Here is an 18563-nt window from a genome sequence, read left to right as displayed (position 1 = left end):
CTGTGACGAGTGTCAGTACACGGTAAGAAGCAGTCTTCTGTTCACCTTCAGTTCGGTCAGTCGTCATGTTCACGCTGCTGTCCGTTCCAGCTTGTGTCCGCCACCCCTCTGAACATCAGAGCCAACCACACGTCAGCAGGCGGCCTTCAGACTGAGAACATCACCCTCACACTGAGCGCCATCTCAATGACCAGCGGCTGCCGAGTGTCTGTAAGTATCAGTGACGCTCATTTTATTACATTGTTCAAGGATGTTCATGAATGACATTTATGTAGTTAATAACTAAAGAATGCGTTAAAGGAAGTCTTCCTTAGAGACGTAAATCTTGTAAAGCGGGTCACTGTATATAGTTCACAATTTTGTTTTAAACGGTATTTCCTCTCTGTTATTTCCGGGTCACTGTAGTTTTTAGCAAACATTACTCAAACTGGAGCAAATAGAGCATTTGTTGGGAACTATTTGCAACCGAGGATTAACACACATTTTTGATGTACTGGTGAGTATTCAAAGCAGCAAGATGGTGTATGTGGGTCTGAGTAAATATATACTACTGTGTCTTTTTTTTAAAGTGTTTGTAATAGTTTTTGGACAACAATGGAGACCATTAAGCACGGTAGAATCAGCTCTACAGTATCAGACTTTGGTGGATTAATTCATCGTTGGTTTTGGTGTTTTCATGGACTTAATTGACGTAGAAATATAGAATATTGGCATTAATTGCTGCACAGTGTTCTATTGTTTCAATATCTAATTGACGGCAGGCTTAATGGCTTATTTCAGAGTGTGTAGGTTTACAATATAGCAGCACAAAATCTATTTTTCTTTATGCATATTATGATGGATAAGCTACTGATGCAGCTAAAAAAAATGGGTTGACAGCAACCGAGGAAATCATTGGTTTAAATGAGGTTTTACAACACAACAGCCCAGGTTTTTTAAAGCATTTATAAATGAGTTTGAGGTCATGAATAAAAATCAAACATGCTGTCTGAATGCTAGCAATAAAAAAATAGTAATACTGTATGTATTTATTGTACCAGGCTCAGTCCGTTTCTGTCAGTTTCACCAGCCGTCTTGATGGCGGCCTCAACTACTGCAACCTCCGCAACCTGCTGACAGGTGAGCGTGAATCCCGGATCTCTGCACTTTACACAGAACACGCTGCTCTGAGAGTAAGAAACACGCGTCCTCATCTGACCTCCATCCGTTCTGTGTTTGTGACCGGATGTTTGGATTCTAGGGTGCGGACTCAACTACGTGCCGGGCTTCATGGAGCTGACCAACGAGTGGACTTGCCTCGGCTACTCGCTCTCCACCTGTAAGGCCTGACCAGCTCAGACGATGGACTTACTTCCATCTGGATGAAGTTATCAGCATGTTCTACTTACTGTTATTCAAACGGCTGTAATTCCTAAAATGTGACATTAAATCACTCCTGTTTGGACTTGTCCTCACTGGCCGTTTTAAAATTGTGCTGTTTGTTCTTGCATCTCTGACCGTTAAACCCTTCAAATCTTCTGGTCTTTTGAGGTCTTCTGACATTAAACTGTAACGCGGTCAATGCTGAAATCCTGTCGTCCTCGATCACGGAGCCGCTTCCTCTTTTACATCGGTTCAATCTGGAGAGACTTCATTGTGAGGGAACTCATACTTCTGATTGACATGTGCACTAAAGAATGAGAACGGTGAAGAGGCAATGAGACAAGTTTCTTGTAGACTAATGCATCCTATGCATTACATACACATATTCAGTCAGTCAGAGCTCTATTGTATTAATGTCACCTGATTTATTAGCATATTACATGGTGTCTTATTTGGGAGAATATTACATCAAATATGATGAAGTTAGCAGAAGAACTATAGATATAATTTACACATAAAACAACGGAACAAACTATTTTAATATGGACATAATAACGACCTCTCATGGCGATGACAATTATGAACATTGTCCGTGAGAAGGAAAGGTGTAGTTTGAGAGGAACCAGACAAAATGTTGCTCTTCAATTTGCAAAATACAAGATATAAAAGATATAAAAATACAGATTCATTTTACGCCTATATATATATATATATATATATATATATATATATATATATATATATATATATATATAGATAAATATATCTTTAAGGGCAAAATCATAATTTCTGTTTGTATTTTTGAGTAAAGTTTCAATTGAAAGTTGACGATTTACCTTTTTTTTCTTCAGTTATCTTTACTTATCTGTATACTTACTTCTATCTTTAAGAACAATATTATATTTTTTGTTTGCATTTTCGGGTTAGACTTCACTTATTTTTAATATATATTTTATTATAATGTTGCAATACTACATTGCTCTGTTCACACATTTCTGTATTCTAGTTTTTGTATTTAATTTATGTACTTTTTTGGTTTTGATTTCACTTTCTTTGGCAATGCAAAACTGTATTTCCCTATATTTCCTTTTTTAGCACCTCTGAAACTTGTGACTTCCTCAAAAGTGAAAACATTTAGAAGTTGAAACCAGCAACACGTTCATCATTTAACAGCTGGCCGTTTTTATAGGCGATGGAGGAAATCTATCTCAACGTTAAATATGACAAATCTGAAGTTTCCTCAAGACCTTCAAGAAGTCACACAGGTGAGAATGATCAGTGTGTACTTCATCCTCTGATCACTGTTTGTGTACTTTACTGTATTTACTCTGTGTTCAGGTCCCAGGAGCTCAGAGAACAGATCTCATGGAGCTGTTGTTCTCTCTCTGGGGCTGCTGAGTGTCTTCCTGCTGGCTGGACTCATCGGCCTCTTTGTCCACTGTGAGTTATATTCATACATAAGACATACATACAGAAGTGGGACGTAACAAAGTGCAATTACTTTGTTATTGCACTGAAAACAAACTCGTTCTACTCCTTACATCTCTGAGGGAAATGTGTCATATTGGGCTGAATACAAATCTCATTTAATTGAATAGAAAAAAAACAGGCTTGTTTCTTCCGTTTGAATGCGTTTGTAGGAAATTATTGATTTTATTTTGCATGTCCTCCCAACATCAGGACCAATTCTCTAATGTAAGTAATCAACTGGGGAAATGTCACGGTGATATTCATTAGTTATAAGGTTATTAACCTGTTGATTAACCTGTTGATTAACCTGTTGATTAACCTTAAGATGTTAAAATTCTTAAATTCAGTCACGAAACCGAGACCAGACTGTTACATTTCTCTTTTGTTCTTAGATTTTGTTTCCTTTTGTGTTTTCTTTGTCAAAGACAAATGTTATTGTTAATAAAACCAAAACACACCAGATTCCATTGACATAAATGTCCTTTTCTTTTTGAATCTTCCACCCGTCAGGATGCTCGTTATTCGGCATCTGGACCTGAGATCCTGTGATAAACTTCAGAGCGTCTCTTGGTTTTGTTTCAGACTTGCACTCCGTTCGGCGTTCCGCTGCAGAGCTCTCCGCTCTCAAAGCCGACCTGACTGAGGAGAGAGACCGGCTGAGTAAGTGAACGCAACGTAAACAGTGTCGCCTACGGGAGCCACACAGTGACAATAATCTGTAATCTCAGTTCTGCAAAAACGGATCTACGATCAACAGGTGCGCCGTCAAACATGCGGAGTACAATAGACTCTGTTCACGTTGTGACTGTTCAGAATGAGGCTTTATTTGCATTAAAAAACAAAGAAATTAACATAAATAAAATTTAAAAAACTAGAATGCAGAAATGTGTGAACAGAGCTATGTAGTATTGCAACATTATGATGAAATATATAATGCAAATAAGTAAAGTTTAACCCAAAAAAGCAAACAAAAAATATAATATTGCTTTTTAAGACATATGTAAATACACAGATTAGTAAAATTGTCAACTTTCAGTGAAATCTAACTGAAAAATACAAACAAAACGTGTAGGGAGTATAGTTTTATACCCGTCTTTAATCAGATTTTTGTCTCGATATTACTGTTTTTTTCTCACCTATCCTGAATACTAATCAGGCAACACTTATTGTCATATTATCTGTGTTGAAATCTCCTTCCAAGACTCAAATGTTGTTAAGTGAGAGAAACAGAGACATACATTTGTGTTTTCTGCACCACGGTGCCTCCATACTTGCATCTTTGGCACTTGCTCTTGTCTGACTTTTTTGAAAGTTTCACTGGTTCCTGCAGAGAGGCCGTGTCCTGCAGGATGGAGGATGTTCAGCTGTGCCTGTTATCTCATCTCTGAAGAGTCTGGTTCCTGGGACAAAGGAAGACTAGACTGCAGAGACAGAGGAGCAGACCTGGTGGTCATCAGCAGCACCGATGAACAGGTAGAGCGCACTGTATGTGTGTGTGTGTGTGTGTGTGTGTGTGTGTGTGTGTGTGTGTGTAACCTTCATACACAGTTAAACGTTGATCAGACAGCGATATTGTTCAGAGGTCAAGATAGTTCAATCAAGTGCAGAAATCTTGGTATAAGTGTAAAGAAGTCTTTTGAGGACGAGGCTCAAGTCAACGTATGGGCGACAAAACTCCAGTCCTCATCTTTGCCACAAATTTAAGAGATCAAAATTATTACAATTCATCCACTTTATAGTTGTCGAGATATTTCAACAAAGGAAACGTCCACGAATGAACCAAATGTTGTGACAGAGATGACAGAACGTTCACCTGCTGGTGGCGCTAGAGGACTAGAGGATTATCACCAAAGAGGATCATTAGAAAATAAAACAATAAATATTAAAATAAATAGATTTAAAATACAAGTAGCATCAAGACCAAAAATCCATTTATTTAGAATTTCCACTTTGAACCTTTGTTGTTTTACCGTAACAAATCACACACATTGTATTTTAGTGATTCAATAAAGTTCAGTTGACGCTGTTCTACGTTCAACATCTTGTAATGTTAAAACATGTTATTTCTGTTGAACAGAGGTTCCTCTCCAACTTCACCGAGACAGAGACTCCGGCTTGGATTGGTTTGACTGACAGAGTCCAGGAGAAGACCTGGATGTGGATCGATGGAGCTCGGCTGTCTCTAAAGTAAGAAACGTTAAATATGAACAAAAACACAAACGTTATTGGAATTGATTTATTCTGGTTGTGCACTGGAATCAGAAATAACACTAACTATATGAACAGCATGTCTGATTAAGACCAACAGATGGTGCAACACTTCTTTATATACATTATTATTTTATCATTATTTCCTCATTTAAGACATGTAGAAAATATAGACAAACGTGTCCTGCCTGTTTGGTTTAGTCCGGCTTTATTTGGGTTTGAGACATTGATGAGTTACAACGTGTCTTAACCATGTCATAAACTGTTGACCTGTTAGGTTCTGGAGGAAAACTCAGCCCGATAACGGCGGTGGACACGGCGAGCTCTGGGACGAGGACTGTGCTCACATCACGTCTGGAGAAAAGAGCTCAAAGAACTGGAGTGATTTGTCTTGCGGCGTCAGTCTGAGGTGGATCTGTGAGAAAAAGCTTTAGCGTTGGTGCATGATGAAGCTTTGAGATTAAACATTTGTGAAATTTTTATTTTTTTCTTGGATTGCAGACTTGATGGCTCACTTTATTAAAAAAGGAAAAACATTTTTTAACATCATTGTATCCACAATTCACACTAAAGATGGCTTGTTTCTTCTTCATTACACCTCTTGCTCAGCAGAGACCATCCCCTCTAGTAGAACTTCCATCGATAACGTCTCTGCTCCTGCGTCTGAATCCTCTCGTCTCTCAGATTCCCTCAAGTAGAAATCCGAGACAGAAATTTTTCTCGCCAAACTCCCTGAATATTGCCGTCGACCCTTGTTTTCTGAACCGACTGCTCGTGATCCCCGACGGCCCAGAGGTAGGGCTTGCAGATGGAACTTGGCTCTCTCTTTAGCAATCTCCGCTATCTCTATGCTCTGCCAGAAGATCGTCAGAACCCACTCTGTAGTGAGGAAGGCTCCACTGCTTCCATTTGCACGAGCGCTTCTTTCCTCCATGAAAGAGTTCCTCAATAATCCAAACAAAAACCAGAAAAACGGTTAAAAAAAAAAGCCACATCCCTGGAAAAATAGAAAAAAAGGGTCAACTTTAACAAAGATTTATTAAGAAAATTTGAGTAAATAGAATTGTTTTGGTTTAATTCAGCATTATTTGATTGCTGAGTGTTGATACTTACAAGTGATTCTGATTGATTAATGAAGTTCCCCTCGTCGCTCAGCTGGTTTTTGCAAGGAATTCCCGTCTGAGAGGATTTGTCGTTTCGTCGTCAGGCAAAAGAACCAATCTCCGTCCATCGAAACAGTGACCATCCGTACAGCTGTCAGAATGACACAGCTGATCAGCAACGTACCCAAAAAGCAAAAGACGTTGGTTTTGACAAAGTCTAATAATCCTCCGAGTGCGTAAAGACTCAATGGCGTTGACGACCCAGGTGAGGATCAGTGGAGGGACCAACATGTACAGTACATCATTTTCTATGGATAATTGCAACCGGTGTGCACGAGCAATGAAAATGAGAATTATCAGCAGGAGCGAACTCACAGCATTAGTTATTAGTTCAAAGAGGTTTTTGAGAGAAATCAGGAACCAGGGTGAGTCATGCTGGCTGAAAAAAGAAAAACAGCTGCTCCGGTTGAAGAATCTTCTTATTCGCAGATGATTTTGTTCAAAGAGGTGTCAACCAGATGAACGAATGAAAAGTCTCCTGCGTCAAATGTCTTATTTAACATCTGGACGAGACAGAGATCAACCGCAACGTGCCACCCTTCAGCACTTTCACAGTGATGCTGCCGTCTGGTTTCACTTCTCAAATAACTGAGGAGGATTGGTACGATTTATGAGCTCCGGTGACGACGCGTCAACCAGTGTGGAGCACACGCCTTAAAGGTAATATTTGCTCATGGTGTGGTGTTTGAAGTGCTGCGAGGGAGGCCAAACGGCACGTAGTCCTTCTGTGGGAGCAGTAGAGTGTGAGAGTTCGGATGATCTCTGGAGGAATGGCGTGACACTGGACCTTTGACTTCAGCCACAGGAATCGAATCGTCCGTTCTTCTCCAGAGGGTTTCCGTCGGCAGCAGGCATGGCGACCATCGGGCAGATCATCTTCTACGGGTGAGGCCACGAGGTTTGAATGTTTTCTCTAACGATGGTGGTTCAATGCTGAACACGTTAAGGTCTCAGCAGTGGTGGGAAGTAACTAAGTACTGTGGATAAGTGGTATTTTTAGATGCTACTTTATATTTCTACATTACATTCCAGAGGGCAATATTGTACTTTTTACTCCACATTCTTGAGATACTGGTTTCTTTTCAGATAAAAAAACTACAGTGTATAGTTAATTATTAAACCAGCGACGTCTCTAGGAGTCTATTTGTTGGCTGTTTCAACAAAGTGACATTTGACTTATAAAACAGTTGATTTTAAACGACAGTTCAAGGCCCAAAAGAGGTGAAATCATCCAATATTTCACAAAAAAAAAGGCTAAAAATGTCAAACATATTCAATTGTCTGCTCCCCATTAATGATCTCGTGACCCCAACTGATTTATTATTTGATCCCTTGCAGGGGTCCCATCCCTCAGGTTGGGAACCACAGGACTAAACTACCAAACTTTACATGACAATCTAATAATAATCTAATAATATATTCGGTCATCGGCGGTTTTTCTGCAGAACTTTTGGTGCTTTAAGTAAGTTTTGCTCATAATACGTCTGTACTTTTACTTCAGTAAAGTGTCTAATGCAAAACTTATACCTCTAAAAGAGTACTTCTATTGTTGTATTGATGCTTCTACTTAAGTAAATGATGTGCAAACACACTCCTTTCACCAGAGGATGTCTGCAGACGTCCACAGCAGTCAAAGCTTCTGGTTTTGGTTGCTGTGAAGTTGATTCTAGCCGTCCCGTCTGTTCCCTGACACGTTCCCGTGTTTGTGTGTCTCTTTGCGTGCAGCATGATCATCCTCATCGTCATATTCGGGGCGGCCATCATCCTCATCTTAGCCTTGTCCTTCTCAGGTAAGACGATCCGGATCCCTCGTGAGAGATCCTGTCAGCGTCCGTGATGACGGGCTCTGTCGGGCCTGAGGGGACACGTGGTGTGTGTTCAGCTCAACACACCCTGTGTGTGTGTGTGTGTGTGTGTGTGTGTGTGTGTGTGTGTGTGTGTGTGTGTGTGTGCAGCTTTATGTGTGGTGTTCTACATGCATTTGAATGTGCAGTTGAATTTCCTTCTAAGATAATTTAATTTGTGCCAAGGTTTCGGAAAGGATCGCTGTTTGGGTTAAAATAACTACAGAAGTGCTTAAGTTCCTTAAGTATGCAAGGAGGACAGAGGGAATGACTGATGCTTCCTTATTCTTCATAAACTTCCCTCAGGAATATTATTCATTTTATTGACATTTTACATTTGTTTCCAATGACTTAACTCAGTGTCTTTGGTGTTGTAAACATTACTGCTGCTCTAGAAAAAGATATTTAGTTCTATCTAAAATATTGATTCATTCTGATCCTGTTTTAAATTGTATGTTTTTGAAAGCAATTATTTAGTCATGAAGAAGAACAGAGCAGCTGCTAATAGTAATAAAATACTAAAGATACCCGTCCCTCCCTGAAGGCACCGTAGTTCGCTTTTAAAGGTGGGGGTGAGTGGAGGGGTATTTAGTTGGTTGCAATCTGCCACCTCACCACTAGGTGGCACTAAATCACACGCACTGCTCCTTTAAAATCTTACATTTTCACCAAAAGTGAGACCATGTCAAAGCCATCGTGAGTTTGTGATTGGGTCCTGGTCCTGGTCCCACAGGACAATTGTCCGAGGTGATGAGCAACAACATGGCGCCCACCGTCAACCTCGGCGACGACGAGCTTCTCAGCTGCTATCTGAACACAGCGACAGCGACCAGAGTCACGGAAGTGTCGGTCACCTGGCAGAAGGCGGGGCTGACGGGGCCCGTCTACCGGTACCAGAACGGAGCGCCGTCTCTCGGCGAGCAGGACCCGCAGTTCAAAGGGAGAACCCAGCTCTTCCCCGACGCTTTGGTGGCGGGTAACGCCTCTCTGCTGCTGAGGGGCGTGGGTCGGAGCGACGGTGGGGAGTACACCTGCACCATCAGCTCCTCTGGTGGCGGTGGGAAGGTCGAGATTCACCTCAAAACTGCAGGTAGGATGACTCGCCTTTTCCAGTTTCACTGTGTGTTTGCTTTGACGGTGAAGAAAATGTGCATTTATATAAACATGTGATGTAGTTGTACGCAGATATAAGGACACAGTAAGTATAACTTCTCCTGTGAAGACAAGTTTCACATGTCCTTAGATCTGTGTACAACTGCATTTTAGTGTGTTTTATCAAAGGTTTATGTACTGCTTATTAATGCTAAATAGGGGGTTAAAGAAAACATTAGTAGTCCACTACGTTCTTCCCTCTTTATTCTCTGTAACTGTATTGTTACACCCTTAATTACACTTCATTTATTTTCTTTCTTTCTGGATGTTTTATGACGATTTGAAAAGTCAGATTCATGCTTTTATTCTCTCAGCCTTTTCGACCCCCGCATTTAAATTCACCAACGGCACCCTGACTGCCGAGGCGCCCCGGTGGTTCCCCAAACCTAACGTGACATGGTCGGACTTTTTCGGGAACGTCCTGGATGGAACCGCGAGCTTCGCTGAGAACTCTGGGGGCATATTCAGTGTCGTCAGCACGCTGCGGCCAATCAACGTCAGCGACACATACATCTGCAGGATAGCAAATGATCTGGTGACCGCCGTCTCTAAGGCAACCGTGATAGGTAATCTTATGTCAATATGAATGTTTTCATAAGGATATCTGAACGTCAGAATCTCTTGAGTTGATGTGTCACGAATTGGCGTGTTGATCGCTGGTTAAATCAGGCCACAACCAGAAGTGTCTTCAAGCTGCATTCTCTCTAGTGTCCACCAGGGGGCGACTCCTCTGGTTGTATAGAAGTCTAGTCTAAAATGACTCTACATCTCTCTTGATTTATTCCCTCAGTAAACATTGTAAACATGAGTTTATGGTCTCAATCTCTAGTTTACAGTCTTCTTCAATACAGCATGATGTTCATTTACTACATTATGGAACATTTAGGGTCAAACAGACCATAAAGCAGGGATGATTTAATTTTGATTAGAAAGAAAACTCAAAACAACAATGACAAAAGCTTAAATGAGATCAAATTAAATATATATATATATAAAAATACAATAATTTGAATCTCCTCTCTTATTTTGCAGATCCTGATGTTACTGAGAACACATACTTCACCTTCAGCGCTGCATCCTCTCTGCTGTCATCAACACACCTGAGCATTACGACCATTGTCCTCTGCATCTATTACCTCACCTAATCACACGCACACACACACACACACACACACACACACACACACACGCGCACACACACACACACTCTCCATCTGGGCGTGAATGCTTCATGTATCACAGAGGGCGTTGTTACAGTGTAACAGAAGTTTGAACAGAATCAACATTTCTTTTTTTTTTACTTTCTCAGGTGTTTGCGCCAAGTTTTAAGTTAAAGCGCCAAATAGATTTAAACAAATATATAATTATTATTTATACTGTCGGTACTACATGAAATAGGATGAATCGATGTGGAGAAACTGCAGAAAAATTTAATAATAAAGAATTTAAACAATATGTTGAATTTCAGCGTATACAATGATCTTATGATATAAATAACCTATACTGTTTTTGTATTGCTGAGTTAATTAATAAATGAATTGTTCTGAAGTGGGTGGATTTGTTTCAAAGTGTGTGATGTCAAAGGGGAATAAACATATATTCATATATTAATTAATATGTAATATATAAATAATATTCATGAGAGATAAGGTGACGGTGTGCATGTTTTTATTTTTCCAAAAATTATAGTAAAAAGTATAAATATCTGCCATCAGATCCGTTTTATTTCTTTTATTAAACAATAAGACTGAACTATAGAATCTGTCCATCCATCGTGTTGAAAACACGATTCTCTGTCCGGCCAGTAGAGGGGGACACTCAGAGTCCCAGACTGGTAGTAAAGAGTCCTGGAAAGTCTGTGGACCACCCCCTGATGAGTCCAGAGAGGCTTCCTATTGGTCCAGTAGTGAGTGAGGTGTCAAATGTCCCAGGGAGCCATGAACGCAGCCAACTTCTCCCCGAGGAGAAGTGGGACTTTCCGGTGAGATTTGAGGCGCTACGGTGTAACTACGGCGTGTTTGTAGTCCCGGTGCGGGAAGCTGCTGGTGTAGTTCCATGTGTCGTGTGCAGAGGGAAGTTTTCTGTCGGTCCTGACGGGTTGGTGGAGCTCGGCGGGTCTCTCGGTGGGTCTCACCGGTGTGTTTGTGGCCCCAGAAGTCTCCAAAAACAGACGATGTCTCAGTCTGAACGGAGAGAAAACGCGGAGGAGTCGAAGTTGAGCTCGGAGCCGCGAAACGGAGTCCTGGTGAACCCGAGAGCGGTGTGTAACGGGTGTAAGCGCTTGTACCGGGACCCTAAGATCCTCCCCTGTCTGCACACCTTCTGCGCCGACTGCATCGGCCAGCTGGAGCCGTTCTCGGTGTCCTCGCGCAAGAGTCCGGAAAACGGCAAGAGCGAGGCGGTGCAGGGGGACCGACCCGCCGTCACCGTCACGGTGCTCTGCCCCGACTGCGACTCCGAGGTGGACCTCCCTCCGTCGGGACCGGGAGGGCTGAGCACCGACCACCTGGCGCTGGACGAGGTGTTCCTGGAGACCCTGGTGACGGACGGCCCGCTGGGATGCGACCTGTGCGGCGAAGGAGGCGCCGAGAGCCGCTGCGACGTCTGCTGCGTCAACCTGTGTGCGTTCTGCTGCCAGGCGCACAGGTAGAGTCTGTTCTATTCTGTTCTATTCTATTCTGCTGCCAGGCGCACAGGTAGAGTCTATTCTATTCTATTCTATTCTGCTGCCAGGCGCACAGGTAGAGTCTATTCTATTCTATTCTATTCTATTCTGCTGCCAGGCGCACAGGTAGAGTCTGTTCTATTCTGTTCTATTCTATTCTGCTGCCAGGCGCACAGGTAGAGTCTGTTCTATTCTGTTCTATTCTATTCTGCTGCCAGGCGCACAGGTAGAGTCTGTTCTATTCTATTCTGCTGCCAGGCGCACAGGTAGAGTCTGTTCTATTCTATTCTATTCTAGTCTGCAGCCAGGCGCACAGGTAGAGTCTATTCTATTCTATTCTATTCTATTCTGCTGCCAGGCGCACAGGTAGAGTCTGTTCTATTCTGTTCTATTCTATTCTGCTGCCAGGCGCACAGGTAGAGTCTGTTCTATTCTATTCTGCTGCCAGGCGCACAGGTAGAGTCTGTTCTATTCTATTCTATTCTAGTCTGCAGCCAGGCGCACAGGTAGAGTCTATTCTATTCTATTCTATTCTATTCTGCTGCCAGGCGCACAGGTAGAGTCTGTTCTATTCTATTCTATTCTAGTCTGCAGCCAGGCGCACAGGTAGAGTCTATTCTATTCTATTCTATTCTAGTCTGCTGCCAGGCGCACAGGTAGAGTCTGTTCTATTCTATTCTATTCTATTATATTATATTCTGCTGCCAGGCGCACAGGTAGAGTCTGTTCTGTTCTATTCTATTCTATTGTATTCTATTCTATTACTAAATTAAATTGATTCTGTCAATTAAGCTGAAAAGCGTAAATGATTTGTGAAGCTCTAATCAGTCAATACCAGTTTGTAATGTGTTTTATTTTGAGCTGTCGCACTAACAGACTAACACGGTTAAACTCTTACTTTATTCCCTTCTATTCTACTCTACTGTCTTCTGTCCAGCTCAGAGGTAAGTCCTCTTCTATATTTTATGATTCTGTATTTTTACGTTGTCTTATCTCCTCTTTTCTTGCAGTAAACTTCTGATCTCCATCTTTATTTTTTACCAGATGTGACGCTGAACTGGACCTTTATTCTGTTCTCTCCTCAGGCGGCAGAAGCGAACAGCGTCTCACTCCGTCCAGCGTCTGGAGGAGCTGAAGTCTCGCGGTCGTCTGTGCCGCCCGGTCCTCTGCTCGCTGCACCCCGGCCAGGAGCTCCGGCTCTTCTGTCAGCGCTGCGACCTGCCCGTCTGCCTGGAGTGTGCCGCCACGCTGCACCGCGACCACGGCTGCGTCCCCACACGGGACGTGATCGATCGGCACGGAGAGCGCATCCGAGAGGTGGTCACGGTGCGCCTGAGGCCTCGCATGGAGCGCCTGAAGGACTCGCTGCAGAAGGTGCAACAGAGTCCGGTTCATTTAGACTAAAAGCAACGTTTGTTTTTAGGTGTGTTTGCTCGCCTCATTTTAGCTCCACTAAATGTAGTTTTATGGGAATAGTGTTTTAATCACAACTTCAGGCTTCAGAGCCGCCGTGGATGGATCACTGAACAGGTCTACCGGGAACACAAGTGTTAGTGGCACCTCTGGCCTTTACCTACGAAATATCACTGAAAGAGATACGAACCAACAGGAAGAGACAACAAAGAGACACAGAAGAACTACAAACAGACACAAAATATCCACAAAGTGACACAAATAACCTAAGAAACACAAATTATTACAAAGAGACACAAAATAACCTTAAAGAGACACAAAACGACTTCAAAGAGACACAAAATAACCTTAAAGAGACACAAAACGACTTCAGAGAGACACAAACAACCTTAAAGAGACACAAAACAACTTCAAAGAGACACAAAACAACCTTAAAGAGACACAAATCACTACAAAGACACACAAAACAACCTTAAAGAGACACAAACAACCTTAAAGAGATACAAATAACTACAAAGAGACACAAAACAACCTTAAAGAGACACAAAACGACTTCAAAGAGACACAAATTGAATTCAAAGAGACACAATTACCACATAATGACTTCAAAGAAACAAAAATACTACATAGAGACATACCAACCAGCCAGATAGAACAAATAGACACAAAAGAACTTCAAAAAGACACAAAATATCCATAAAGTGACACAAATAACCCCAAAGAGACATACAGTGACAACGAAGAGACACAAAACAACTGCAAAGACACAAAGAGACAGAAAATGACTACAAAGACACAAAATCACTACAAGAAGAGGCTAAGCAACTATAAGGTCTGTCTCGCTCCGATGTAGGAGAGGTGGTGAGACCTTTTTCACGTCATTGTCTCATAATCCGTCCTACCACTATGTCCACATTTGACACATTTCTATGGATTTTAAAACCTGTAATTCAACATGACGTAATAACCCACAAACCACCTCCTCGTTTAAGTTCTGAAGACAAAAAGAAGACAAAATTGATTTTTTTTCTCGCTTGATTTCCACTCTGTCACAGGTGGAAGTATCCCAGGAGGCTTTGCAGGCCCGCGTGGATGCCACAGCGAACGAGGTGAGGGCGTTTGCGCGAGCGTACGCCAGCGCTGTGGAGGCCCACTGCCTGTCTCTGCTGCACCGCCTGGAGGAGCTCCGTGTCCAACGCAGGTAGTGCGGCACCACCAGCGTATCATCTTCTCACGGGACGTTAGTGTAGTGTACCACTATTTTAAAGCAAGCAGTGAGAAGCATCTCAAGGAGTCCTTAAGATGCCACTTTAATACCTCAAAGTGGGACCACTGGAGAATCACAAAAGATCACCATTGTTTTGCCCATTTTTTGCTCAAATTTGGAATATTATCATATTTGGATTAATAGTGTAACATGAGTGTGTATGTATATGTCGTCATTGAGTGTTTTGAGAGGTAGATATAAACAGGCCTCAGTGGTTTACAGTGCAGAGAGTTCCCGGGAGACGCTGCTCATCATTTTATTATTTTAATATTGAATTACTTTGTCCGACAGGAACCAGCTCCACCTGCAGAGGGCTCAGCTGCAGCAGGCCCTGCTGGACGTCGGCGGCGGCGTGGAGTTTGCCGAGAGGCTGCTGAGCTGCGGCTCGGACGCGGAGATCCTCAGCGCCAAAGGAGTGACCCTGAGGAGGCTGACCGGCCTGGCGGAGACCGGCTACGACCCCCACCCGGCGGACGTGGCCCCCGACGACGGCGGCGGCGGCATCAGCTTCATGGCCGGGGAGCCGGCGGGGGAGGTGGAGGGCTACCCGCTGGTCGGGGTCATCAACTCCAAGACGGTGGACCTCAGCAAGTGCACCGTGGAAGGAGAAGGTAGACCAGCCCTCATGCAAATATGTCCCGTTTGAGTAACGTCTTTTATAAAACAACAACAACAACATGGAGGCTCCGTAGTCCGAACGAGGAGAACAAACTTTATTAGTCAGTTTAACTTTGACAGAGGCAGAGCAGACCAGATCCGCTCCTTCTGTTCTTACCTTTCACAATAAAAGCCCTGTTCATATGACATTCAGAGTATATTCGTCACGCCGCTTTTATCCTTATAATTGCTGATTTGGTCACTTTTCCTCAACATTACAGTATTCGCGTTTTCAATAAGCCTGTCATCAGTTGAGTCATGTTTTTGTTTTTAAAAGCTGTGGGTGTGTTATTCATTCAATGCACCTATTATTTTAGATATTTATTTTATATTTAGCACGGCAAGACGGCCACAGCTATGTCCAGAGATCTCCCTGTGGGAGAAGCTGCAGGCGGGGAGGTGAAGGGGATCGGGTGAGGCTGTGGGGGAGAGGTGGAGAGGGGGAGGGAGGAGGTCTCTGGAGCAGTTAAAGACTATTGTTAACCTCAAAGACGGAGAGAATTCCTGTGGGGCCGAAGGAATGCGGAGGCGACTCGACAGGCCTGAAGGCAGCGAGGAGACGTTTACTCTCAAGGAACGAGGAAACGCCTCCAGCTGACCATGAGGGAGAGGCTGCGGGACATCTTCAGGAGACAGGAGTGACTTTAAAATAATAAAAGACTTGTGGTTCAAACTCCAGAATGGAAGAAAAACACACACGACCTCAGTTTGATGATGATGATTTATGATTTATCTTTTAAGTAATATTTTAAACAAAATTTGCAAGTTACAGCTTCCCAAATGTGAGGATTTACTGCTTTTAAGTACCGCAAATGTGTTCTTAAGTACAGTAGTTGAGTAAATTTACTATTATATTTATTTTTCCACCACACACTTTTAAAGATGCAGCGTGTGGGATTTGGCGCCATCTAGCGGTGAGGTGACAGATCGCAACCGACTGAAACTTCTGAAACTTCATCCACACTTCCTCTCGGTGTTTACTCCTCTTCTTCGTGCTTTATCAGTCCACAGTCTCATCACATCAGCTGAAGCAGCTTTAAGTCGTTCGTCCCTCCCAACGTTCATCAGCCACGTCCTCTTCACGCAGCGTGGCCTCTTTCATTTAAAGTGTGTGTGTGTGTGTGTGTGTGTGTGTGGGGGGGGGGCGCAGAGAAAGGCCAGATTTGTGTGTCGACCATTAGAAAGCGGAAATCTTTCAGGTTTACTGGCGATTATCCGCCTCCTCTCCGTGTGGTGGGAGGCTTTTGAGGAGGTGGATTTAAAGCAGCTTTGTTGTCTGTAGCAGTGGCAGCTGCTGGGAGCTTAGCGAGCGCTAATTCACTGGTAATTCCCACGCTTTAGCGCAGCAGCGACGGTGTGTGTTCTTAACACAGTAACGAGATCGACGTAGATCCTCTCATCTCGATCTCGGGAGGGAAGAACACACATCTGCACATGCGACGATGTTAGCAGCGGAAGCTACGGCAACGGTGCGCTGTTAGCTTCAGTAGCTTCAGTAACGGCATGAGTAGTATTTATATAAATGCAATTACTGTTGTTGTTCGACACGGAAGTAGGAACACAATTAGCAGAAGTAGTTTAATCGGCAACAGCGTCCAATCAGATCCCCCTGCAGCTACTGAGTAACAACAGATGAAGACACAGAGCAGCGTCGTTAGATCTCCAGCGGCTAATGGAGTCTGACAAGACAACGCGAAGCAACATTAATCACTGATATGAACACAAACGATGTCCGCTTTAACACGACAACAACAACAACAGCAACAGATGATGGATGTCCTCAGCGATCGTGAACAAGTTAGCGAAACACTAAGTAATGATGGGAAGGTTGGGTTTTTTTTAAAAAAAAAAAAAAAGCTCTGGTCAGCAGACCCAGCTGTGCCCGGAGTCACACCGGACACCGGCCGGCTGCAGCCACCTGGTGTTTAGGGGGGTCGTTTTGAGGGGTGAGATGGTGTGTGTGTGTGTGTGTGTGTGTGTGTGTGTGTGTGTGTGTGTGTGTGTGTGTGTGTGTGTGACAAGACAAATGACTCGGCGTCTCCAGTTTGCGGCGTGTCTGAGTGACGCGGTGCCTCTTTAAATAGGACGTGCACGTAAAACCTGGAGAGATGAGTTCTTCTGGAACCTCTACGTTTGTGTGTGACTTGTCGCCATCTTGGTTTTTAGCCGTCTTCTTTTTTTCCCATCGATGTCTTGGTTTTTGGTGGTCGCAGTAAGCCCCGCCCCCTAAAGCGTCCCCTGCTTTCTGGTCTGTTTGACTCTAAATGGAGCATAATGTACTAAATGAACATCATGCTGTATTGAAGAAGACTGTAAACTAGAGATTGAGACCATAAACTCATGTTTACAATGTTTACTGAGGGAATAAATCAAGAGAGAAGTAGAGTCATTTTAGACTAGACTTCTATACAACCAGAGGAGTCGCCCCCTGGTGGACACTAGAGAGAATGCAGCGTTAAGTCACTTCAGCACTGTATATGTGTTTTTGTCGGCTCATCATTATGGCTCCTGGTCACAGGTCTACAGAGGGCCGTGGAGGGTCAGCAGGGCCACTTCACCCTGGTGTGCCGAGACTCTGCCGGGGAGCAGGTGGAGCGAGGTGGAGATCACGTCCTGGTCAGCATCGTCCACAAGGAGAAGAAGAACTGGTGAGCGGGTCAGGGAGTCGGACCTGCTGTGTCAGCATTTTAGCTTCTTTTTTTTTATCAGGCTGCATAGCTGCATTTCAGCGGGGGGGGGGGGGGGGGGGGCGCAGTGGAGGTTTTAGTCGTTGACGATCCAGTTTTAGTTTCACGGTTGGTCGTCTGCCACCCAGCTGCTCAGAGCCGGTCAACAGAGCGCTGCACACCTGTGCTCTGTGCTATTTATGAGACGCTTTATAGACCGCCTCAAAATCACTCAGCTCTCGTTTCTGAATATTCATCGCATTTTCTCATCCTCCATATTATCCATATCCAAGTGTTTGTAATAATACCAGTCAAATAAACAAACAAAAAGAAAACCAGATATAAAAACCAGATAGCGTGGGAGTGTTGTTGTATTTAATGTACTGATAGTACATTCGGGATCCGTCTCTGATGATTCCTCTTCCTTCAGCTCGTTGGAGACGACGGTGGTCGATAACAGCGATGGGTCCTACAGAGTGTCCTACGCGGCCGAAGAGACGGGAGCTTACTCTGCGTGGGTCTGCGTCAGAGCTCAACACGTCAAGGTACCAAAACAACCGTCCTTCACGGCTATGTGAGCGGTTCTTCGTTAGGTGTTGCTGCTGAGGACGGCCTGTTGGAGCAGAGAGTGTTTACGGCCTCAGGGCCGCTAACGTCACTCTGACACGTTAAAGCAGCAGACGTCTCCTCGGGCAA

General features: G+C 43.5%; 3 protein-coding genes across 4 annotated transcripts in view; all 3 read left to right on the top strand.

Moving 5' to 3' along the window:
- Positions 1-2518: 2518 nt before the first annotated feature.
- LOC137868106 (CD209 antigen-like protein C) lies at positions 2519-5576 on the top strand. Of its 2 annotated transcripts, none has more exons than XM_068704633.1 (6): positions 2519-2627; positions 2701-2802; positions 3415-3492; positions 4163-4305; positions 4910-5019; positions 5318-5576. In XM_068704633.1, exons 1-6 carry the CDS (start codon positions 2555-2557, stop codon positions 5472-5474), a joined length of 663 nt encoding a protein of 220 aa, XP_068560734.1. In that variant the 5' UTR covers positions 2519-2554; the 3' UTR covers positions 5475-5576. The 2 variants fall into 2 exon arrangements, with proteins under 2 accessions (XP_068560734.1, XP_068560732.1); XM_068704631.1 differs by having other exon boundaries at positions 4145-4305.
- A 1298-nt stretch (positions 5577-6874) lies between these two features.
- On the top strand, positions 6875-10752 carry vtcn1 (V-set domain containing T cell activation inhibitor 1). The gene is made up of 5 exons (XM_068704630.1): positions 6875-7088; positions 7929-7993; positions 8781-9137; positions 9514-9765; positions 10232-10752. Exons 1-5 carry the CDS (start codon positions 7057-7059, stop codon positions 10342-10344), a joined length of 819 nt encoding a protein of 272 aa, XP_068560731.1. The 5' UTR covers positions 6875-7056; the 3' UTR covers positions 10345-10752.
- Positions 10753-10960: 208 nt separating this feature from the next.
- The window catches only part of trim45 (tripartite motif containing 45), a 10125-nt gene continuing 2522 nt past the window's right edge, over positions 10961-18563 (top strand). The window contains exons 1-6 of the mRNA XM_068704627.1: positions 10961-11845; positions 12950-13238; positions 14333-14478; positions 14836-15155; positions 17720-17849; positions 18298-18412. Of these exons, the coding sequence (XP_068560728.1) occupies positions 11073-11845; positions 12950-13238; positions 14333-14478; positions 14836-15155; positions 17720-17849; positions 18298-18412 (1773 nt within the window). The 5' untranslated portion in view covers positions 10961-11072. The remainder of the gene's footprint in view (positions 11846-12949; positions 13239-14332; positions 14479-14835; positions 15156-17719; positions 17850-18297; positions 18413-18563) is intronic.

The sequence above is a fragment of the Cebidichthys violaceus genome, unplaced genomic scaffold (assembly GCF_023349555.1).
Source record: "Cebidichthys violaceus isolate CVI_PGR_0920_01 unplaced genomic scaffold, fCebVio1.0.p SCAF_97, whole genome shotgun sequence".
Classification (NCBI taxonomy): domain Eukaryota; kingdom Metazoa; phylum Chordata; class Actinopteri; order Perciformes; family Stichaeidae; genus Cebidichthys; species Cebidichthys violaceus.
This window is presented reverse-complemented; position numbering and strand designations above follow the sequence as displayed.

Bases quoted from the DNA above. Each gene is read 5' to 3' on its own strand.
- LOC137868106 (XM_068704631.1), top strand. From the start codon at position 2,555: ATGGAGGAAATCTATCTCAACGTTAAATATGACAAATCTGAAGTTTCC. The intron at 2,628-2,700 runs GTGAGAATGATC...CTCTGTGTTCAG, and splicing joins ACCTTCAAGAAGTCACACAG to GTCCCAGGAGCTCAGAGAAC. The intron at 2,803-3,414 runs GTGAGTTATATT...GTTTTGTTTCAG, and splicing joins CATCGGCCTCTTTGTCCACT to ACTTGCACTCCGTTCGGCGT.
- vtcn1 (XM_068704630.1), top strand. From the start codon at position 7,057: ATGGCGACCATCGGGCAGATCATCTTCTACGG. The intron at 7,089-7,928 runs GTGAGGCCACGA...CTTTGCGTGCAG, and splicing joins GGGCAGATCATCTTCTACGG to CATGATCATCCTCATCGTCA. The intron at 7,994-8,780 runs GTAAGACGATCC...CTGGTCCCACAG, and splicing joins CTTAGCCTTGTCCTTCTCAG to GACAATTGTCCGAGGTGATG.